Consider the following 24,789-nt stretch of genomic DNA (forward strand, 5'->3'; position numbering starts at 1 on the left):
TATGATCTGAAATGCAAGTATTTCTTTACTTCATGAATGTTGAGTTAACAGTGAAAACTCAGGCACTGGAAAAAATCCTGCCCTCCTTCTTCCACCTTCAGTCAGACTCCAATCCCAACCTTCTGACATATTTCAACATCTTGGATATCTTTGGCATACATTCCAACCTGCAACATCGTATCCCACCTCTTGCTGATGGCAACTTCAACCATTCTGGATTTTGCACAGTTCCACTGAAGTTTGGATAGACATGGAAATTTCTGTGAGTAGTTCTAGCAACTAAAGAAAACACATCTGTTTATTCAGAGATAGATGCTTCGTATAAATTGTGTGTGTTACAACAGGCAGATAACTTCAAATTGGCACACCGAACAATTCAGGCGAAAGTTACAAATAAGACTTATTGAAAGATGTAGATTTGCAAAGAAAAAAAAATCTCAATTTTCTGAAATTAAAATACATTGAAAATCTTATTTTCATTTAGTTCATGGATAACTTAGGTTTGCATGTTCTCTCTCACCATAGTGATGTGAGCATACACCTTGGATTGTTTGACGTGAAGACTGAGTTCTTTGTCCAACACAAATGCCTGTCAAAACTAGCCTTTTATGTCACACGTTAATGTCAATGTATCCACCTGCTCAGCAGGATCCTTCTCAAAAGGGGGACTGTAAGTTGTGATTCTGTATCTGGTTAATAGCAAAAACATCTCAGCAAATTCAGGGTTACTACCTACAATCCCTGTCTTCTGAAGCACATGTACAAAATGCAATTATAATACATATTGAATTGGTCCACCTTACATTTTAGAAATTTCCAGGCAATCAGAACACCTGCTCTGATCTTGGAGAGGCAATAACCTTGAGGCAGGAGACAAAAATTCAAGTTTCCAGTGATGGGTTAAGATTTTGCTAATACATTCTTAGAACCGTTCAGGTGGGTTGGCCTTCCAAACCCAGGAATCATTCTGCCATTCAATAGCATGTCTTGAATCAGCTATACTTATGTTCATGGGCACAACCTTATTTAGCCTATAACGGGGACCAGATTATTTACATGTGGCAAGTACTGGAGAGCTAGACTTCATCTTCTAAGTTATGTTGAGTACAGAAGTCTTCAGTAACCTGATTGTTCCTTCAAAACTAGGGTGTTCCTTTGCAAAGAAGCTTATAGTATTGGGGGTGAAGACTCTCCATGTTGATCAGTTCATGAGCGGCCTCGGTTGTAGTGTTGTTAAACACTTACAATGCAAGGGATCAAGCCTAATCAAGCTAACAAGCCTATCCAAATGACACAGGCTAATGGCAGCAAACTTGATTCAGACAAGAAAGTGCATTAACTAACTCATAAGACCATCTTTTGTGGTTGTGGTGAAAAATACCATTGGTGAAAGGCTATCAGGTGTCTATGTTCTCCTAACTGTGACGGAAAATTAGTGACCTGATGCTATGTGAGCTGCTGAGTGTTGCAGCTCCTTACAAAGTGTGAACTGTGGGCGGATGAGGGTGGCAGTACCACTGTGGTACCAGTGGTGTTACATTGGTAGTAGTCATGAAGTGAGAGAGTTATTGATTGCACATGAAGGGTCAGATGAAAATATCTTGCACTCAACCTTCTGTGTGAAATACCCTGCAATGGCAACCACACACTGCTAACTCACTCATAACATCATGAAGCATTGAGTAAAGTGTGGTATGTGGTTTGGCAAAGCACAGCAAATCATTCATCTTCTTGTGGCAGTTCTGACAATGTCCTGTTCCTGTTCCCTGGGGAAAGAGAATCCTGCTCTCCTCAGTCTTCAGGAGAACCTCTATCTGGGCACCATGAAAACCAAATCATCATTTTGCCTGGTCTCTGACATCTCCAGGGGCATTTGAGGTTAATGAGCACAGATTGAAGTGCTGACTGGGTTCTTTTTAAACATGACACCAGATGTAAGAGCCTGAAAGATTCTGATGGACTTCCAAACTTTCTGCCAGCAGCATTTATCATTGTGCTGGTGCTTGAGTGTGTAATGAACAGAGAAGAATGCAGTTGTGCAGGAAAACCTGACCTCCGCCCGAGCAGAGGTGCCTTCCACTTTTACCCATGATTCCTGACTTAGTCTCAAAGGGAAAAGGGAAGTTCTGCTCCTGTCCAGATTGAGTGGGAACATTAACATTTGTTTTGGTCCCAGTCTGGCCCGATTTCTTCCACATTCGGCAGTGAGTTTAGATTGTCAATAAAATAATGCTCCATTTAAATAAATAAACTATGTTCATTGTTCTGCCATAAAATCTGGAAGACCTGAGTTACTGGATAATCCTGGGATACTAGAAATATCTTTGCAAAGAGGCAGATTTAAACATGGACTACATAGTAACCGGTTATTCAACTCAACACGATGGACACAAACCATTTAATGAAGATACTGGAGGCAAATATTCTTCAGTGTAAGTCTTTATTTTGGTGTCAAAATTAGTACACTGTCCAATAATAATAATGAATGGGACCACGAACAGAAGCAACAGTAAGAGCAGCTCGAGAGTGTGAAAACTCAGCTCAAAATATACACACATTTGACTCTTATGCAATGTGGACCTGAAATATCCATCTTACCCATAAAATGACACAAAGGATACCGGAATGTGTTTTTTGGGAACTGTCGCTAGAATCAATCTACAGCAACTCCAGATCACTAGCTCCACAACTTTTTACAACCATCTGAGTTTGAAGGTTCTAAGCCCAATTGCCTGCCACTATTACAATTAGTGGATCAGCCAAGCTCAGAAATGTCTGTGTTACGATCAGCCTCAATACCTCAGGCTGAGGACATTCAATACTGTCCTCACTTGACAATCGCGCACATAGTCAATGGATGGCTGTCAGGAGCAGGAATCCCAACTAATTACTCACTGTACCAGCCACCACTCCCCACCCATTCTGATGCCCCTAATGTCAATTGTTGTTGCTCCTGTCAGGAAACTCAAACCAGAAAAAAAAAGTAACATGAATAACTCCAGGAACTGGAATCGTACCTGGCATCTTGCTCAAAATAGTCTTAGTGCCTGTTTATGTTGAAGGACAGGCTGAATGGAAAGCAAGGGTCTTTTCTAGATTTTCCCAAAAATGTTCCTCAGCCTTAAAACCTACAGAATATTCAGAAAATAATTGTCACACCTCATTGTGCAAGTGGAGAGGAAGTTTCTGGAGAGAAGTAGTTTCTGTGAAATACATATTCCTCATTTTATGGAGCAACAGATGGGCAAGAATTTTGGTTGGCGTGATTTGAGGAGGGACCCTGGAGCTGAGGAACCTTCCCTGTTAGATGGCTCCAGTGTCACCAGTGGCCAGGACCATCCCTGAGTGGTTTCATGGGAAACACTTCATAGACCAAGACACCTGATGAGGTCTAGATCCACTAGATGCCAAAACTCCATTGGGTATTGGTTTACATGCATGGAAGAAAACACATTCTGGCAAGGATATCACACTGACAATAGTGTATTGTGAACAAAAAGTACCCCTACTCCAGAATTTCCTTGCCCCTTCAAGGGGATTACAGAAAGAGATGGAACAGTTGAATTACACCTCGATTTACTGACAATTCTAGTATTGCCCCTCATTTCAGTATCCTGCTCACAATCTGTTGATTTCATTGCCAATATTCACTTGTCTTTTCGTTCTTTGCTTATTTTCTGGCCTGTTACAGAACATGGAAAATACAAAAGTGCGAAGTAATAAAGCAAAGCAGCAAAATATGAAACATTTCAACCATTAACCCATTTTTAACTGTTGAGTTTCCATCACCAATCAGTGTCAAAACAAATTGTCCAGTTTCAGATTGAAACTCTCACTCTGATGCTATACAGGAAAGCTGTAATTAACTGGATTTACACACATTATATTCAGTTCTCTTCATGCCCAGCCTTTCTGCCCCTCTCCTCCAATGCCACCCCCACCTTGGTGAACAGACCAATGCACCATGAACAATCACCAAGATGGGATTGATTTGAAGGATTATGCACCACTATTGCTGGCCTTTTACCAAAGGCAATAACCAACGCATTTCTCCACAGCGACATACCATCACTCTCTGATTGCTGGAACCAGAGCTGATCGGCACCTTTGATACCCTATTTTAGTCAAGTGTGGGCCGGTTAACCAGAGGACTCTCTTCCTCACAAGAAGAAACAAGTTCACCAGTTGCATGTGAACAGGCCCTCCTAACCAGTTTTGTGGACACTGCAACAACCCCAAAGTCTCAGCAGTTGAAGAGAAAAGGGAGGGAGAACTGCACTAACTCAAGCCCTATCAACATACCAAAGATATTATGAATGGAGACCCAGTGATGTGTAGCCATGACAACAATGATCAGTGCAGACTGGTGGGCTGCATATGGCTTCTAGCCCGTGTATAAATTTCATTACCCTACAAGATTCAATTTTAACTGGGTCGGAATTGCTGCCAGGGTAAAAGGATCCGAAGGAGGTGATGGACCTGATTCTATTGTTGATACAGTAGGAAGGCCCACCACTTAGGGATGTGAAGGAACACTTCTGCCCTGCAAGTCACAAGACACCAAAAACAACTTATCTCACACAACTTCTTCAGGTCCATGATACAGTTCTCAGCAGGTTTGGCCTAAGTCAGACTTAGATCAGGCTAACATCACAAACTGGCCAAGGATATCACCAGGGCCTTGCATTTTATAATTGGAGTGGACATCCCCTGTCTTTTGGGTGATGCCATCTTTGGCTGCTGATAACAACAGTTTATATTCTAATCCCATGAGAAGATAACAGACAAGTTCCTGTCCTTGTTTCAGCTGTTCTCCTGAATGGTTTTTGTCACGTTGTAATATAGATTGGGGTGGGGGAAATAGTGTTAAATTCCCACAATATTAAATGTGACATCCTTCAAACTCATAACCAAATTTTCACAGTTAAATATCCATTAAGTTGAATGGCCAGGTATAAGGATTCTACCCAATAACAGCTTAAAAATACATATTAAATATGCAAGAATTCTGATTTTGCACCCTAATTAAGGATGCTTTTTGTAAAGTACATCTTTGGGTGAAGCTGTTTAGAATCATAGAATCCTTACAGCGTGGAAGCAGGCCATTCTGCCCATTGAAACTGCACTGACCCTCCAAACAGCATCTCACTCAGACCCCTAGCCTCTCCCTTTAACCCTGTATTTCCCATAGCCAATCCACCTAACCTGCAAATTTTTAGACAATGGAAGGAAACCAGAGCAGCCGGAGGAAACCCACCAAGACACATGGAGAATGTGCAAATTCCTACGAACAGTCACCCGAAGGTGGAATCAAACTCAGTTCGCTGGCAATGTGAGGCAGCAGCACTAACCGTTGAGCCACCGCGCTGCTTCTCAAGGATAATATTATAATGAGGTACATAAGCACCATTTACTGTCAGTCACTATCAGGTCTTTTTCCACTTGTAAACCAGTGTCAGGGTGATTCATTCTGATATCCCCACTCTTGCCTCTGATTCAACGTACCACTCCAATGACTGAGTATTTAATCTCGGCAGACACTTCAGTGCGGTACTTGGGAGCGCCGCTCTGCTGAAGGTGTCATCTATCTCTTGAGATGTTAAACATAGGCCCAAACTGAGATTAACATAAAAGATTCCATGATGTTATGTTGAAAAAAGAGCATGAAGTTCTACCAGGGTCCTCGCCAACACTTCTAACTTTACCAATATTTTAAACTGATTATCTGGTCATTATCACATTCCTGTTTGTCGAATCTTACTGTGGACAAATTAGCTGCTGCTTTTCCTATACTTCAAAAGTACGTCATTGATTTTAAAGCACTTTGGGACTCCAGAGGTAATGAAAAGCACTTTAAAAATGAAAGCTTTGTTCATTTTTAGACGCCTTTGATGCAAGGCACAGAGATGGACCATCCATTTCCCAGTCAGACATTTTTCACTGATGTGTAACAGAAAGGAAACTTGCCATAACTGATTAAACTTCCATTTATCTTTAAACTCCATATTAATGTTGACAGCAAGAATAACCTGTACAGCCGACTGTGACCAATTGCTAACTGTCCACTGCAGCTCCATTTGATTGTTTTGTTTTGTGCATATATTTACAAAATGGCTTTGCAGTCAGCATTGGAATTTAAACATCAGAGTGAGGATTTGATTTGACATTTCATTAATAATGCACTGCCCATTGGGGGGGATGGGAACCCAGTCCACCTGGGTGATAAGGAACATGTTAACAAGAGTTGTGTATGAAGGATCTTCATTCACTGAGAGAGAGGAGGCACTTTCTGTCTGTGCTTACAGCAGCCCTGACAACATCACAGTTCATTGATTAGGGGAAGCTCCAAGGTGCAGAAAACCATGCTGGAAATACTCCTGCAATTATTTTTAAATTAAATCAACTTAGATCCTGCAAGTAAATCCCAGAGATCAAATAAATATCTGGACTCAGAATGAAGTATGCACACCCAGCAACGATGTTAGAAGGGGTGCAAGATAGTGATTTTAAACATATGTGTAAGACACATGCCTGGTGGTCAGAATTGCACTGGTCAAGCAGTGTTTGTATATCAGGCATGTACTGTAAACTGTGATTTTCTTTTTAAAAAGGTGCTTTATTCAGAGATATAATTTGTTAATTGCTTTAAAAATTGGAACATTTTATTTTTGAACAGCAAGAACTGTAAGCCTGTGTGAACTGAAAGTCCCTGAACTGGGACACAAACCCACAGCCTTCTAAGTCAGAGGTGAGAGTGCTGTGGTTATGTTCTATTCCGTGTGAAAACTACATTGTTTCCATTTACACTGAGTACATGAAAATCAGATGCACACAAAACTGAACAAAATCTAGATTTTGGGATAGTGATGTCAATGGTCATTGAGGGTAGCATGTAGCTAAGACTGATAGCAATATTCCATCTTATAGCAGTTTAGGTAAGGAATGGAGAGAATCTCAAATACCTCCAGTGTAATGGGCCAATCTAATCCTATTTTAATTTTATTAGCCCATACCCTACCCAGTGCACATTTTAAAAAAGCCTTTAATCCTTGCATTTCTCACTCTCCCTCCACATCTAGCAGTATAACATCCCCTTATCATCAAAGAAGCAAAATACCATGGCTCACTCTGGCAGGGCGAAACCATTAGGAGTGGAGGGGTGGAAGTTTACTGCTACATATGGAGATGAGTTTTTTTTTCATTTTTTTTTCCTGTTTCAGAAAATTCCAGACAAAACTGCAATGTAAACAATTCAGCTGCAAGAGCTAAAAAAAATCCAAAATGTACTAAAAGATATGAAGAAACTGTGTAAATATAACAGTTTGTACGTTTCAGCCATTGTTCATACAAATCCAGAAAGATTTAAGGTTAGGAATAGAAGTTTTTTTTTCAGACGGTAATTAATGGTAACTTGAAACAGGGGCAGGGAAGGTAGGTCCGTAGTTGAGGAATCGGTTGTTGATCGTCCAGTTACAGATGGTTCAGTCCTGGAACACCCTTGAACTTGTTGCATTTGGAATCTGTCATTTGCATTGCAGGTAGAAAGTGGATTTGCTTATACCTGGATCATACTGAACTCTCCCTCATGTTTTCATCTGCTAAAAAATTTGTGATGCGCTTTACTGTATCCTGGTATTGGGGTCCATGTGTGAAAATGTCCTTCAAATAGTAGTCTTCGCTTTGGTCCTTGGCAAAATTGACAAATACCTAGACAAGGAAAGGGAAAAGTTAAACTAATAGAACATGAAAAATCTTATAACTAAAAATATTTGTTTAAACATTTATGAATTATTTTCATGGATTTTAATTCTCCTACATACTCCTCAGAACACGGTCCAACAGCATTGTAAAAATGATATGTGTTTACTTTTCCGTATTTTGATTGTGTACTGAAATGGAAGAATTGATTTTAAAGCCAAAGATTGTTGTTGCATTGCTACACTGAGCAGTGCTCATGGTAAGTGTTATTTACACAGCTACTTGTTCAAGGAGCGGGGCTGGTCTAGTGAGAGACAAGCTGGAGCCGAGGGCTGCGTACAAATGGAGATTTGGTTGACAGCAGGAAACCGACTGGTCTATGACTAGTGACAGTTAACGATGACAAACGCCTTCTGCCTGCCAACAGTAAAAAAAATTTCTGTAACAACTCAGCAGGTCTGGTAGCATCTGTAAACAGAAAGCAGAGTTAATGCTTCAGGTCCAGTGACCCTTCTTCAGAACTGATTTAGGCTGGAGAAAAGTAGGTATGTGTGCTGAAGATGGGGTAGGAGGAGGAGTAAATGGTAGGTAGAGATGGAGCCCAGTGAGAGAGTATAAAGGTTGGGCAGACAAAGGAATGCATAAAGGCCAGCCTGGGAAAATTAACAGCTGCTAAAGGGGACTATTAATGGGTGACAATGTTTGTAGTAATAGCCCATGTAATGACAAGGCCTGATGTGTGGGGTTAGAGTAAGTACATGGGAGAAGGTGCTCAGGCCCTAAAATTATTGAACTTGGTATCAATTCCTGAAGACTGCAGGGCCCCCGAGTGGAAAATGAGATGCTATTCTTCCAGCTTGCGTTGAGCTTTCTCTGGAGCACTGCAGCAAGCCTGAGGGAGAGATGTTGGCCAGGGAACACGGTGGTCTGTGGAAAACAAAGTGGCAAGCAACAGCAAGCTTAGGGTCATTTTTGCAGACAGAATGTACATGAACAACTCATTATCAAAGTAGCAGCTATTTTTTTGCACAGCAATGTCTAACAAATAGCATGCACCAAGTGACTATTTTGGGATACCGACCAGGATACGAAGGAACTGCTAGATCACCAAATGTTAACTCTGCTTCCTCTCCACAGCTGCTGCCAGACTTGCTGAGTTTTTCCAACAATTTGTTTTTGTTTCTGATTTCAAGCATCTGCAGTTCTTTGGTTTTTGTTTGCTATATGATTAGCTCCCAGACAGGTGACCCACTTAAGGGTGTAAATGTTTCAGGCAAAAGTCATTGGATCTTTGCAGAAGGAGCAGTTTTTGTTCTGCAGTGGAAAGTATCTTAAGTATGATGATAGCTAGTTCATGTCCCATCATCAATTGCTGTAAGCAGGGACTTCTAATTAATAATCAAGACCTTTATAACAAGACATACTGTGTCTCCTGTAAACAAATGAAAATATCTGTTGAAGGAAGACTGAGAAGCAGTGTTGGACAGGGAGTAATGGGCGGTCGATTCCCCCTCCACACCAAATCCTTCCCTTCACTATTAGCTTCTTTTTTTTGTGTCTGTTTAAGTATACAGGTGTTTTATAGGTGGATTAGATTTTTAACTAGTAGAGTTATATGTCACTGGTTTGTAATTATTTGCCTGCAGCTGGAATCTATTTATTTGTAATAAATAGCCATTTCTTTCTAAGCACAGAAACCTAGCCCATGTTTTCTGACACCTTGTCCTAAAAGACAGATACATTGGGGAATTCCGCCTACATTTTAGCATCTTAGGTTTTGTGAAGACTCTGGGAAAAGCAAGGCTTGATTTCCAGTGGGTTGACCCCAGTGAGGTGTAACAATATGGATAATTGTCTGTTACTTCATACAAAGAACCAATCTCACTTGCAAGTTTGGACGATGAATGTCAGCATATTCTGAAAACCTACCTGTTACTCTGCAATCCATTGTCCTTGATGTCCCTGATTTGAATACTACATATGTTTTCATATTTTAAATTCAAATTATATTTGTATTGCCCTTGAGATTCAACACAAGTGATTCTCCGACGTGGCCACATTTCAACATGAGATGGGAAACAATTATAACAATATATGGCTCAAAAAATGGCCAAACACAGATTTTTCAACTTTTCTGCAAATTCAGAAGAGCTGGGTGAGTGCAGCAGCTTACTCCTCTTTTCCCACCATCATGATACCAACTGGAATTACCATCCACCCACACTGCCATAGATTGTTGTTGAATTTATTTCTGTGGTCTCCTGAACAAACTATCTGCACTGTAGCAAATTAGACTTGAGGGGCAGCTCAGCACACAAGACAATGTACACTTAAGGCAGTTATGTCCCCATTGTTATAGTCAGTACCTGTACTGGCAAGTTCGTTTAGAATTTATTGAAGGGACAGTGGGGTAAAAAGGTGCTAGGACTGGCCAGAGAGGAGGGCAGAACAAGGTTGGAAGATGAAGTGGTCGTGAAAGGCAACAGATCCTGCTTTTTCAGCAGCTGCACCCCGGCCAGCAGCAGTTGGTGCCCAAAAACACATTTTACAAAATAATTTCCACTGAGCATAGAATCCATTGCTGGTCTCCAAAAAGCACCCTCACATCCCCAGAACTATTCATCAACTGCAGTATAACTGGAATTAGTGCAACATTAAAATGACCTGATTTAGTATTGGGAAATATTTACATTAACATATTGCATCTTTAAAAATGTTTGCGATTGAGTTCCAGCTCTTTATAAAGACAAGCTGGCACGTGGACATAAGTACTTTTAACCATGTGTACCTTCAGGGCTTGCCTTTCCTGGTCTACTGGCAAACATCAGAGCTGGTGGTGTGCCACTCAGCAGGGTCTCAATCCTGGTTTAGGAGCTGCACTGTAATGTATCACTAGTGTATCTGGAAAATTTGTTCTTACTTGATCTAATGTAGTTTGAGACACTGAATAGTCTTCGATCTTCAGTTTTTCTTTGTGGGTCATGAGGGCACTGAAGATTTTGGCCAGGGAGCAGCACCCCGTTGGTATCTGATACTGCAACATGCTGTGGTGCTTTTCCTTCAACACACAGCCTGGGAATGTGGACACCATGAATTCCTCAACATTAGATGAATCCAGCGTGGTACTATCCATCCTCAGGATGATGGTGTAACCGTCTCCAAACCTAGAGCAAAGATTAACCAGTTGGGCTGTAGAACATTTCCAAATATAGATACTGATGGAAAGCTTTGATTCTTCCTCCAAATGCAATGCTTTTTGAAAATATAAAGAATATTTCATGTGTGAAAACAGAACAAAGAGTCCACATTAATGCATAGGCAAGACAAATTGCAGGTTTCTGCTCCAAATCCTAGTTCATTGGGAGAAGGAGAGGCTGCAACACATGAGGAAGTACAAGAACTGGCACTGGTCCATTGCTTTTTGTCATTTATATTCACATCCAAATAATTTATAGAAGTGTGGAGCTGGATGAACACAGCAGACCAAGCAGCGTCAGAAAAAAAATGATGAAGGGTCTAGGATCGAAATATCAGTTTTTGTGCTTCTAAGATGCTGCTTGGCCTGCTGTGTTAATCCAGCTCCGCACCTTGTTATCTCAGATTCTCCAGCATCCGCAGTTCCCATTTTCTCTAATTTATATAAGTAGTAAGGTTTACAGATTTTGTTACAGCATTTGTTTCTGTGCTATATATCTCTATAACTCTATGAGACAGAAGGTTTGAGACATGCTGGATGTAGATATATTTTAAGCAACCTGTTCAGTGATGTTATTACACACCTCTAGAACAGGTATGACCTGAATCACCTGGCTCAGAGGTAGGGACAATAACATTGCACCACAAGAGGCTTATCCTTTGGGTTACAGAGACATCAGGTCACATGTGGAGAGAAAATTAAATATTACACGAAAATAAAATTCCAAATGGAAAATAAAGTCTGGAAGAATTAACAAAGCTTGATGCCTGGGCAGTCACTTAATGGAACTATTTAGAAAACATAAGTTGCATTTACTTACTAACTATAGTCTTTCAAAAGGAACTTGAATATGATTTCCATGTAATGTGATTACTGTAATTATATTAACAAAGCAGCAGCTATTTTTTGCTGACAACGTCCTACAAATACCATGCAACAAGCGGCCAGTTTGGGATATGGACTGGAGTACGAAAGAACTGCTAGATCTCCAAACTCTGCCTTGGAATGTTTAATGTCCATCTGAACAAAGAGATTAGAGTTTTGGTTTAATGTTTCATCAGTCTCTCCATGTCACCACTCTGCAGCGACAGCGTAGAATTTGTGCTGGAGTGTGATCTGACGTAACAATAGTCTGTCTCAAGAAGACAGCACTATCGATTCAGGCAAGTTAATGTTAATTAGGTCAGACATGTAGGGGCCAGCACTATCAACATCATTTGAATGACCAATTTATCTTGATCCCTCTGTTTGAAATTGTACAGGAGATGCTGAGCGGCTGGCAGTGAATTACATGGCATTAATCCAATTAAAGAGTCAGATAAGTAATTGTAACTTGATGGGCAGTGATGCTGAAACAAGCAGTAATTGTGTAACTGTTACAGTAACTATGATTCAGATGACCATAACACTATTACTGTGGGCAACATCAGTGATGTTTCAGCATTGCAATGCATTAGCTTAAAATAAATCCTGACAGTGCCCTCAACAGGAGGCAATCGAAGGTTAAAAGAAAGTTTGGGAAATTGTTGGTTTATTTGATGCATTTTCTGATTTCAATCGATCAATGTAATACAAGAACCTCATACGGCTTCTTCCATTGCTGAGTTACAAAAAACAAAATCATTATTCAGTGAGTTAATAAAATATTAGGTTTGACTTATTCAAAAACTACATCTTCAGGAGGTGGAATATTAATGTAACTCCAGATTTGCTGTGTGGAAAATATACACAGTGAAACATGCACGCATTATAGCTTGAATCCTAATTTAACTTGAAAAGACAAGTAGAATGCAGTTACCTGCTCTTCAGGTGCTGCACACTGCCAAGACAGCGGAATCGCCCATTCACCATGATGGCCATCCTCGTGCACAGTGCCTCACATTCCTCCATGCTAACAAGGAATAAAAACATCATCAGATACACACATACTGTCATCTTTTTACTTACGCAGAAATCTGTAGATCATGGTTAATCTATCAACCAAAGCAAACAAACTTGAAAAATCTTGTGCTTATAATGAGCTAATATTTCTGACTGGATTGCATAGTCACATGGTTAGCATGGATCAGATCCCCTTACTTTATCCTCCTTTTCCTCTGTTCTTTTTCTCTCTTAACATTTTAAAAATCCAACATACAACTTTATTCAATCCTCCTCCACTGCCTGACTGGAGTCACTGCGTCCAATCAGACTTGGTGGCTAGCTGAGGCCCAGGTCTGAACTATAGATATAACTTCCATCAACAGGGCTTCTTTAACAGTGAAAATTATTACAAGGCACTTCACAGAAGTTTCATCAGGAAATGGTTGTCTTTGTGCCAAAGACAGATTAGAAGAGTTGACTGAAGGTTGAGGTTTAACGGAGGATGGATGAGAGACAGGGTACTCTAGAACGAGAGACCTGGGACAGCTGAAGATAGTTGTGTCAAGGCAGTGGAAGAAAAGGTAGTTCTTAATGGACTATAGAACAGGAATAGATTAGAGTCAAGAATGGACAAAGTTATGAATGGATTTCAACATTTCCATAAAAACTAACAACACAGGCCATTCTGCCCATCTGGTCTACAGTGGCTGAAAAATCTAGGGTCCCTTTCTAATCCCACTTTCCAGCACCTGATCCATAGCCTTATAGTGTTTCAAATGCAATTCTAGGGTGCTTTTAAATTGAGGGTTTCTGCCAAACTGGACAGCAAATTCCAGACATCTGCCACACTCTGGGTGGAAAAAAAACATTTGTATTCCCTCTAATCTTTCTACCAATCACCTTAAAATTTGTGCACCCTTGTAACTACCTTTTCTGCTAATGGAAAACAAGTCTACCCTACCCACTTTTATCCTAGCCCCTCATTAAGTCAGCTTCAGCCTCCTCAGTTTGAAGGAAAACAACATTGTCCAATCTTTCCTCAATCTTCAATCTTAAAGCTCCCACCCCACCGCCCCACTGGCAATATTTTTGTTAATCTCTGTACCCTTTCTCGAGCAATTAGGTCCTGCCTGTAATGTAATGATTGGAATTGTACCCCAAACGTTTGCTGTGACCTAACTAGTGTCCTACATAATTCCAGCATTGTACTTCTGATCTAATATTCAATGCCACACTCAATGAAGGAAGGCATGTCAATGCCTTCTTTACTACCTTAGCCACCAGTCCTGCCACCTTCAGGGAGCTGTGGACACGTAGCCCAAGGTCTCTCACTTCCTTTATTCCTCTCAATACCCTCCTGTTCACTGTGCATTCCTGTGCTTTTATTGACTTCCCCAAATGCATAACCTTCCACTTCTCAAGGACTGAATTCCATTTGCCACTTTTCCACAACTCAATCAATCCACTGATATCATACAGTCGAAGTCATAGTCATCCCTATCAAGTACTGGTAAACTTTGGTGTCGTGTCTCAACTGCAAATTTCCCAATCATGTCTCCCACATTTAAGTCTAAATCATTGATATGTACCCTAAACAGCAAGAAGTCAAAAACTGAGGCCTGAAAAATCCTCATCATTAGAAACCAGTTGTTATTCTCAACGGCATCTGACAACCACAATCCTTTGTTTCTTGTCACTGAGCTGATTTTGGATCCAACTCTGCACATTCCCATGTCCCATCAATTTTAGTTTTTTTGAAATCAGTCTGTCATGTGGGGCCTTGTCAAATGCATCAAAAATCCATGTAGACAACATGCACTGCCTCAGTTGTCCTTGTAACATAATCAAAAAAATTAAGAAAGAAAATGGCAATCCTAAGCAAAACCATGTTGACTATCCCTGATTAATCTATGACTCTCCAAATTACAGTTAATCCTCTCTCTCAATATCGATTCCAGGAATTTGCCTACCACCAAATTCTATAATCATTGGCCTATCCCTTCTATCTTTTTGAATAATTGCACTTTATTTGTAGACCTTCAATGCTCTAGTACCTCAAGTGTATCTACAGCATGATCCTCAGAACATTAATTATTTCCTCCTTGGCTTCCTTTAATAGCATGGGATACAAGTCAACCAGTCCTGGCAATTCACCAATCTTCAAGGAGGTCAGTTTCTCCAGTACTTCCCTCTCATTATGGTTATTTTGCACTCCACCTCTCTAACCAGAATGTTTCCATTATCTGTCTCCTTTATGAAGGCAGAGACAAAATACCCATTTGGAACCCTGCCGACATCTTCTGCAGCCATGCACAAGTTACCATGCACAAGTAAAATAGGCTCAAACCACACTGTAGTCATCTCCTTTATTTTTAGTTTGAAACATTGAGGAGCCAGCAATCAACACAAGGTGGCGTAGACAGGGGTAGTTGCTGAGTTGGACATGAGTCAGATACTGGCTGTGTTTTGAAAGAGAGGAAGATTATCGAGGGTGGAGGATGACAACCAAGTCAGAAGATCACAGCATTAGTTGAAATAGAAGCACAGATGAGGGTTTTAGCAGCAGAGAGGCTGACATAGGACACAGACAAGTCATGTTACAAATGGATCACTGATAATGGGAACTGCAGATGCTGGAGAATCCAAGATAATAAAATGTGAGACTGGATGAACACAGCAGGCCCAGCAGCATCTCAGGAGCACAAAAGCTGACGTTTCGGGCCTAGACCCTTCATCAGAGAGGGGGATGGGGTGAGGGTTCTGGAATAAATAGGGAGAGAGGGGGAGGCGGACCGAAGATGGAGAGAAAAGAAGATAGGTGGAGAGGAGAGTATAGGTGGGGAGATAGGGAGGGGATAGGTCAGTCCAGGGAAGACGGACAGGTCAAGGAGGTGGGATGAGGTTAGTAGGTAGGAGATGGAGGTGCGGCTTGGAGTGGGAGGAAGGGATGGGTGAGAGGAAGAACAGGTTAGGGAGGCAGAGACAGGTTGGACTGGTTTTGGGATGCAGTGGGTGGAGGGGAAGAGCTGGGCTGGTTGTGTGGTGCAGTGGGGGGAGGGGACGAACTGGGCTGGTTTTGGGATGCGGTGGGGGAAGGGGAGATTTTGAAGCTGGTGAAGTCCACATTGATACCATTGGGCTGCAGGATTCCCAAGCGCAACATGAGTTGCTGTTCCTGCAACCTTCGGGTGGCATCATTGTGGCATTGCAGGAGGCCCATGATGGACATGTCATCTAAAGAATGGGAGGGGGAGTGGAAATGGTTTGCGACTGGGAAGTGCAGTTGTTTATTGCGAACCGAGCGGAGGTGTTTTGCAAAGCGGTCCCCAAGCCTCCACTTGGTTTCCCCAATGTAGAGGACGCCACACCGGGTACAGTGGATGCAGTATACCACATTGGCAGATGTGCAGGTGAACCTCTGCTTAATGTGGTAAGTCATCTTGGGGCCTGGGATAGGGGTGAGGGAGGAGGTGTGGGGGCAAGTGTAGCATTTCCTGCGGTTGCAGGGGAAGGTGCCGGGTGTGGTGGGGTTGGAGGGCAGTGTGGAGCGAACAGGGGAGTCATGGAGAGAGTGGTCTCTCCGGAAAGCAGACAGGGGTGGGGATGGAAAAATGTCTTGGGTGGTGGGGTCGGATTGTAGATCGCGGAAGTGTCAGAGGATGATGCATTGTATCCGGAAGTTGGTGGGGTGGTGTGTGAGAACGAGGGGGTTCCTCTTTGGGCGGTTGTGGCGGGGGCGGGGTGTGAGGGATGTGTTGCGGGAAATGCGGGAGACACGGTCAAGGGCGTTCTCGACCACTGTAGGGGGAAAGTTGCGGTCCTTGAAGAACTTGGACATCTGGGATGTGCGGGAGTGGAATGCCTCATCGTGGGAGCAGATGCGGCAGAGGCGGAGGAATTGGGAATAGGGGATGGAATTTTTGCATTTTTGGAATTTTTTGAGGGTGGGTGGGTGGAGGTGTATTCTAGGTAGCTGTGGGAGTCGGTGGGCTTGAAATGGACATCAGTTACAAGCTGGTTGCCTGAGATGGCGACTGAGAGATCCAGGAAGGTGAGAGATGTGCTGGAGATGGCCCAGGTGAACTGAAGGTTGGGGTGGAAGGTGTTGGTGAAATGGAGGAACTGTTCGAGCTCCTCTGGGGAGCAAGAGGCGGCGCCGATACAGTCATCAATGTAACGGAGGAAGAGGTGGGGTTTGGGGCCTGTGTAGGTGCGGAGGAGGGACTGTTCCACGTAACCTACAAAGAGGCAGGCATAGCTGGGGCCCATGCGGGCGCCCATGGCCACCCCCTTAGTCTGTAGGAAGTGGGAGGAATCGAAAGAGAAGTTGTTGAGTTGTTCCCCAACCCCGCACGGCCCGTTTCTATCTCCTTCCCAAAATCCACAAACCTGCCTGCCCTGGTCGACCCATCGTCTCAGCCTGCTCCTGCCCCACCGAACTCATCTCCACCTATCTGGACTCCATTTTCTTCCCTTTGGTCCAGGAACTCCCCACCTACGTCCGTGACACCACCCATGCCCTCCACCTCCTCCAGGACTTCCAATTCCCTGGCCCCCAACACCTCATTTTCAACATGGACGTCCAGTCCCTATACAGCTGCATTCCGCATCCAGATGGCCTCAAGGCCCTCCGCTTCTTCCTGTCCCGCAAGGCCGACCAGTCCCCCTCCACCGACACCCTCATCCGCCTAGCTGAACTCGTCCTCACCCTCAACAACTTCTCTTTCAATTCCTCCCACTTCCTACAGACTAAAGGGGTGGCCATGGGCACCCGCATGGGCTCCAGCTATGCCTGCCTCTTTGTAGGTTACGTGGAACAGTCCCTCCTCCGCACCTACACAGGCCCCAAACCCCACCTCTTCCTCCGTTACATTGATGACTGTATCGGCGCCGCCTCTTGCTCCCCAGAGGAGCTCGAACAGTTCATCCACTTCACCAACACCTTCCATCCCAACCTTCAGTTCACCTGGGCCATCTGCAGCACATCCCTCACCTTCCTGGATCTCTCAGTCTCCATCTCAGGCAACCAGCTTGTAACTGATGTCCATTTCAAGCCCACCGACTCCCACAGCTACCTAGAATACACCTCCTCCCCCCCACCCTCCTGCAAAAATTCCATCCCCATTCCCAATTCCTCCGCCTCTGCCGCATCTGCTCCCACGATGAGGCATTCCACTCCCGCACATCCCAGATGTCCAAGTTCTTCAAGGACCGCAACTTTCCCCCTACAGTGGTCGAGAACGCCCTTGACCGTGTCTCCCGCATTTCCCGCAACACATCCCTCACACCCCGCCCCCGCCACAACCGCCCAAAGAAGATCCCCCTCGTTCTCACACACCACCCCACCAACCTCCGGATACAACGCATCATCCTCTGACACTTCCACCATCTACAATCCGACCCCACCACCCAAGACATTTTTCCATCCCCACCCCTGTCTGCTTTCCGGAGAGACCACTCTCTCCGTGACTCCCTTGTTCGCTCCACACTGCCCTCCAACCCCACCACACCCGGCACCTTCCCCTGCAACCGCAGGAAATGCTACACTTGCCCCCACACCTCCTCCCTCACCCCTATCCCAGGCCCCAAGATGACTTACCACATTAAGCAGAGGTTCACCTGCACATCTGCCAATGTGGTATACTGCATCCACTGTACCCGATGTGGCTTCCTCTACATTGGGGAAACCAAGCGGAGGCTTGGGGACCGCTTTGCTGAACACCTCCGCTCGGTTCGCAATAAACAACTGCACCTCCCAGTCGCAAACCATTTCCACTCCCCCTCCCATTCTTTAGATGACATGTCCATCATGGGCCTCTTGCAGTGCCACAATGATGCCACCCGAAGGTTGCAGGAACAGCAACTCATGTTGCGCTTGGGAACCCTGCAGCCCAATGGTATCAATGTGGACTTCACCAGCTTCAAAATCTCCCCTTCCCCCACCGCATCCCAAAACCAGCCCAGTTCGTCCCCTCCCCCCACTGCACCACACAACCAGCCCAGCTCTTCCCCTCCACCCACTGCATCCCAAAACCAGTCCAACCTGTCTCTGCCTCCCTAACCTGTTCTTCCTCTCACCCATCCCTTCCTCCCACCCCAAGCCACACCTCCATCTCCTACCTACTAACCTCATCCCACCTCCTTGACCTGTCCGTCTTCCCTGGACTGACCTATCCCCTCCCTACCTCCCCACCTATACTCTCCTCTCCACCTATCTTCTTTTCTCTCCATCTTCGGTCCGCCTCCTCCTCTCTCCCTATTTATTCCAGAACCCTCACCCCATCCCCCTCTCTGATGAAGGGTCTAGGCCCGAAACATCAGCTTTTGTGCTCCTGAGATGCTGCTGGGCATGCTGTGTTCATCCAGCCTCACACATTTTACTGTGTTACAAATGGATGTCAGCCACTTCTGTGATAAACAGCACGTGAGGCCAGAGATATGGCTGAGAGTTTTATTTTAGAACAGGCTGTATGTGGGCTTGGGAACACATTTCCCAAAGTATTTGTCTCTAAAGGAAGCAGCAGTTAACGGCCACCAACCTGTGTGAGGTGAGTACCACTGATCTCCCTTCTCTGATCACACTCAAGATGCAATTCCAGAGAAATCGCCTGGCCTTGGGATCCATTCCCGTCGTAGGTTCATCCTGCCATTTAAAAGAAGAATGACTACATCTTCTGGTGACAATAAATGTTATAAATTTGGTCTACCTTTGCTTGAAGTTTGTAACTCTCGCAGGGACCAGCTCTAGAGACATATTTGGGCAGTACATATCAACACATCTTTTAGTTTGAGAAACTGGTCAGCAACAGTTAATAAGCTCTGTGGGAAAGCAGGTAACAAGCCTGCTCGTCTCAGGCAAACCCTGGACAATTTTCTTTTTCCTCCCCAATGAAATTTAGATCACTCCAGTTGACAATCTGCCTTAAATCAGTAAGTGCTAAATGTAGCAAAGATTAAGCCATGAATATTCCTGGATCTTTACGGCTCCCAAATCACCCTGGCCCTGTATTAATTGTACCACAACATGTAATCATCATCAACAATGTTTGAAAACATGCTTCACTAAAACTTTCTGAACCCTTCAGAAATTGTCTAGGAATCCCCTGGAGTTTCTCCCATCCTGCCGCAGATGTTAGCAGAAATCTGAGTGAGACATACTCTGAGTAAAGTAACCCGGAGAAGATTCCCAGTCATTGCCTTTGTTACTCCTAGATCACAATTTCTCACTAACCAGAAAGATGACTGGTGGGCATCCAATCAGTGCAATGGCAGTTGACAATTTCCGCTTGTTGCCTCCGCTATACGTCCCAGAAGGTCTGTCTGCGTAGCGAGAGAGTCCTAATTTCTTCACAGCCCATTCAGTGACCTACCAAAACAATCCTAGATCTTAATGGAAACTGCAAACAAACCTCCCATTCCATCAAAATAAATGAGCACTCCAAGCACTAGTGAAAACATTGTTTGAAAGCCCAGCTCAAGGAGCAGAGGCCACAGTGCAAAAAGTGTCTGGCGAGTGCCAGGCGAAGGCCCCAGCCGCGTGGCGCAGGGTGCGCCAGGCGAAGGCCCCAGTCCGATAGTGCAGGGTGGGCCAGGCGAAGGCCCCAGTCCCATAGCACAGAGATTTCCTAAATAAAGATCCTAGTCCCTCAATGTAGAGCCTCCCAGGTGAAGGTCCCAATCCCATAGTCCAGGATGTCCTGTACTGCAAGGCACAACCAGGACTGAAAAGAACAAGAGACAAAAGACAAACTAACTTTGAAAATTCAGTAACTAAATCATGTCAAGCTTGTGTTTCAAAAGTCTTAGGTTTACTTAAGACTGAAAAGAATGGGGGAGATTAAAAAAAGTGATAGCTTTTAGGGTTGGGAGGGATGATTTAGGATACAGGATTGTAATAATTTGATGCGTGCATGTGTATGCGCATGTGGTGGGGGGGGGTGGTGAAATGTATGTGTGCGCATGCTGCAAGGACATTCAATCTTAGGAGGCAAAAAATAAAATGTTGATGAGCAATAACCCAATGGTATTTGGTAAAAGAACAAAGGAATAAAAGTAGACAAAGACAAAAAGAATATGGTTTTCTGAAGATACCACGCATATTGACTTAGGACATTGAATAGTGATGTTATTTAATGAGCAGGGGCTGTGCACAAGGAGTTTCACTCTTTGGTTGGCCTCAATTGTTCTTTGCCCTGCCGTACAAGATGATGCTAAGATTTATTTATTTCAAATCCTTGTAAAATTTAACATACCTTAGCAACCTCGTGCTCAGGAATGCCACGTAGCCGTGAGTAGAATTCTACATGTTCCCGACCCGTCAACAGTTTGTTAACAGCATCAAACTGAGGGCAGTATCCCATGTTCTGATGCACATCCTGGATGTTAGACAGAATGCTAGGGGAGGTAAGATGCTTAGTTATTAAAATAAATCATTTAAAAATTGTACCTCAAGTCCTAATTTTAGGCACTTGTTTTGTCTTTCCATCGCTTCAGTTTAAGGCAAGTGAATGCAGGCACTCCGGAGATGAGAATATTCTGTGTGGCTCTGTCCATTGAATTGTACTACTCCCTTTGAGAGAGGAAAATGATGCTAATTCTGGGTACTGGGAATCTAAATAAGGATTCAAGGCTCAGGAAGTTGTCTTGCTTCTCTTGTTAAACAGAGCAGCCTCTAAGGCAATCAAACTAAAATTTACTATGAATGGCAGTCAAGATGAGATGGAATTGCAAAACGAGCAATTAGCTTGAATAAAAGAAGCCAGGAAGAATCTTCTCATCTGAAGAGCAACATATTACTGAGGGATTGCCACTCAAGCAAAATACTATAAAGGAAGAGAGATAACAAGGTGTACAGCTGGATGAACACAGCAGGCCAAGCAGCAGAGGAGCTGAAAAGCTGACATTTCAGGTCTAGACCCCTCTTGAGAAAAGGTACTTATTTGTTAACTAAGTGTCACCTAAGTATCTTTCCCCTGCAGAAGAGTCTAGACCTGAAACGTCAGCTTTCATGCTCAGCCTGCTGTATTCATCCAGCTCTACACCTTGTTATCTCAGATTCTTCAGCATCAGCAGTTCCTACTATCTCATACTATAAAGGAAATCAGGTTTTACTGGTACTAGTCTTCCAATCGGCATAGAAGCCCCTTTCTAATGTTGACCAGGCAAATTTCCTTTTGAGTTCCTCTGGCTAATCTTCTAATGGAGGGACGCGCAAAACATCTTCAGCAAAGACCAAACAGCATCTGTTCAGAGACCATGCTTCCTTTATATAGCACCAACTGTTGTATTCTGGTCACAGTTTAAATGTCTCAGAACGTCCCAGGTCACTCTGTAAATACAGTGGCAGTGGGTCACATATTCATAGGAAAAAGCAATGAAGTCTTTTGGATAATTCCTAGTGGCTTTCATTGCTTTTCTGTCAGTGGACTAGACCTGAAAACAATGTGTTGCTGACTGTAACAAATAATAAACAATAACAAAGTTTAGGAACATTGATCTTTCAGAACTCCTCCAATAGTCACCAGCATCACAAATGCCAGTCTTCAGCCAATTCATTTCACTCTATGTGATATTGAGAAACAGTTGGAGGCACTGGATACTGCAAAGGCTTTAGTCCCCGACAATATTCGGACAATCGTAGTAAAGACTTGTGCTCCAGAACTTGCCGCTCCCTTAGCCAAGATCTTCCAATAGAGGTAGAACACTGGCACCTGCCTGACAATGTGAATATTGCCCAGGTATGTTCTGTACCCCAAAATAAGGGCAAATCCAACCGGGTCATTTACCATCCCATCAGTCTACTCTCAATTATCAGTCAAGTGATGGAAAGCATCATCAACAGTGCTACCAAGCTGTCAAGACTACTCAGTTCCTGACCGCATTACAGCCTTGGTTCCAACATGGACAAAGCTAAATTCTAGAGGTGAGGTGAGTGTGACAGCCCTTTACATCAAGGCTGCATTTGCCAGAACGTGGCATCAAGGAGACACAGCAAAACTGGAATCAATGGGTGTTAGGGGGAAAACTCTCCAGTAGTTGGAGTCAGATCTGACATGTAAGGATGATGATTGTGGTTGTGGAAATCAGTCATCTCAGCTCCAGGACATCTCTGTAGGAGATCCTCAGGGGGGACCCCTAGGCCCAACCATCTTCAGCTGCTTCATCAATCGTAAAGTAAGAAGTAGGATGTTTGCTAACGAATGCATAATGTTCAGCACCATTTGTGACTCCTCAGATACGGAAGCAGTCCATGTTCAACCCCACAGCAAAATGTGGACAATATCCAGGCTTGGGCTGACAAACCACAAGTAACATTTGTGCCACTGAAATGCCAGGTAATGGCCATCTCCAATAAGAGACAATCTAATCACCATCTCTTAACATTCAATGGTGTTACCATCACTGAATCCCTCACTATCAAAACCGTGGGATTACTTTTGACGAGAAACTCACCTGGACTCACCACAGAAACACAGTGGCCAAAAGAGCAGTTCAAAGGCTGGGAAGGCAGCAGGGAGTAACTCACCTTTTGACTTCTCCCCAAAGCCTGTCTACCATCTACAGCACACAAGTCAGGAGTGCGATTGAATATTCCCCACTTGCCAGGATGAGTGCAGCCCCAACAACTTTCAAAAGCTTGATGCCATCCAAAAAAAGGCAGCCACTTGATTGGCAAAGCATCCACAAACATCCACTCCATCTACCACTGACACTCAGTAGTAGTAGTAGTAGTAGTAGTAGTAGTAGCAGTGTGTACTATCTACAAGATGAACTGCAGAAATTCACTAAAGATTACACAGCACCTTCCAAACCCATGATCATTTCCATCTAGAAAGTGAAAGGCAGATACATGGGAACATCACCTTCAAGTTCCCCTCCGAGTGACATGAAAATATAATCACAGTTCCTTCACTGTCGTTGGGTTAAAATCCTGTAATTCCCTTCCTAAGGGCATTGTGGATCAATTAACAGCATGTGGACTGCAGCAGTTCAAGGCAACAACTCACCACAACCATATCAAGCTCAACTAGAGACAGGCAATAATTGCTGGCCAGCCAGCGATGCCCATGTCCCACAAGTGTATATAATAAAACAAATAAATCTGGCTATCAAACTAGTGAAGTTGGGTCAAGTTGGTGTTGGGAGGACAAGATGGCTGTTGTTAGGATTGGGGCCAGTTAAACCATGGTTTTATTCTATTCAATAGCTACCAAATAATTACCCCAGTAAGTATAGCGGAGCAATCCCAAGTCATTATTCATAGCTAGAGACAATCATGCAGGGCTCCAGGAAGCCGGGAAATTTCTCAAAAGTTTAACTTCTCAAAGGCCATAAAGTCAGGGAAGATTTCTTCTTTGAAATATATTTACAAATTTCATTGAAAATTCTTTCCTCAAAACATTGTTTCTGGAGGAAAATGGAGATTGTTGAACATGGTGGAATTATCTGAAGAATGTGGGATGTAGTAAAGGGGGGTTGGAGACTGATTGAAATCATGAAGCAGTGGTAAAAGGAGATTTAAGGATATAATAGAGCGGAATGAATTGTGGGTGGCACAGGGACAATATATCAGATTGAAATATATTGACAAAAAGCATATTAATGGCAAACTGCTGAGATTAATAGATCATTGCACCAATGAGACAATTGGATTACACCACATCCATCCACATCTCCAGGGCCATAGGTTTCAAACAGGATAGTAATAAATCCCAGGGTTTGGGACTGGATCCCCACACCATTGACAATTTTAGACACCACCTGTTAACTAGCTTAAATCTCAGAAATCACCAACTTTAATTTATAAACGAATTATTACCTATATCCATCAAGGAAGGCTTCACCGCTGCTGACATCTGTGTCACCTGTAAGCATCTTAAATGTGGATGTTTTCCCAGCTCCATTGATTCCCAGAAGTCCAAAACACTGCAAGGAATCATTTATAGGCTTCAGGAGAGATCTGTCTTGCCATTATCTAAAGTAAAGCTAGCAAGATCGGGGTAGATAACTGCAGTTTTGGCAACCTCCATTAA

The 24,789-nt window shown here is 43.4% G+C and overlaps 1 protein-coding gene across 1 annotated transcript in view; it reads right to left on the reverse strand.

Moving 5' to 3' along the window:
• Positions 1-2,456: 2,456 nt before the first annotated feature.
• The window catches only part of LOC125465933 (phospholipid-transporting ATPase ABCA1-like), a 169,092-nt gene continuing 146,759 nt past the window's right edge, over positions 2,457-24,789 (reverse strand). Inside the window, exons 45-51 of the mRNA XM_048559952.2 lie at positions 24,576-24,682; positions 21,010-21,151; positions 19,989-20,123; positions 19,297-19,400; positions 12,693-12,785; positions 10,619-10,862; positions 2,457-7,707 (exon numbers count right to left, since the gene is read on the reverse strand). Coding sequence (XP_048415909.1) covers positions 7,567-7,707; positions 10,619-10,862; positions 12,693-12,785; positions 19,297-19,400; positions 19,989-20,123; positions 21,010-21,151; positions 24,576-24,682 — 966 coding nt within the window. The 3' untranslated portion in view covers positions 2,457-7,566. The remainder of the gene's footprint in view (positions 7,708-10,618; positions 10,863-12,692; positions 12,786-19,296; positions 19,401-19,988; positions 20,124-21,009; positions 21,152-24,575; positions 24,683-24,789) is intronic.

The sequence above is a fragment of the Stegostoma tigrinum genome, chromosome 30, assembly GCF_030684315.1.
Source record: "Stegostoma tigrinum isolate sSteTig4 chromosome 30, sSteTig4.hap1, whole genome shotgun sequence".
Taxonomy (NCBI): domain Eukaryota; kingdom Metazoa; phylum Chordata; class Chondrichthyes; order Orectolobiformes; family Stegostomatidae; genus Stegostoma; species Stegostoma tigrinum.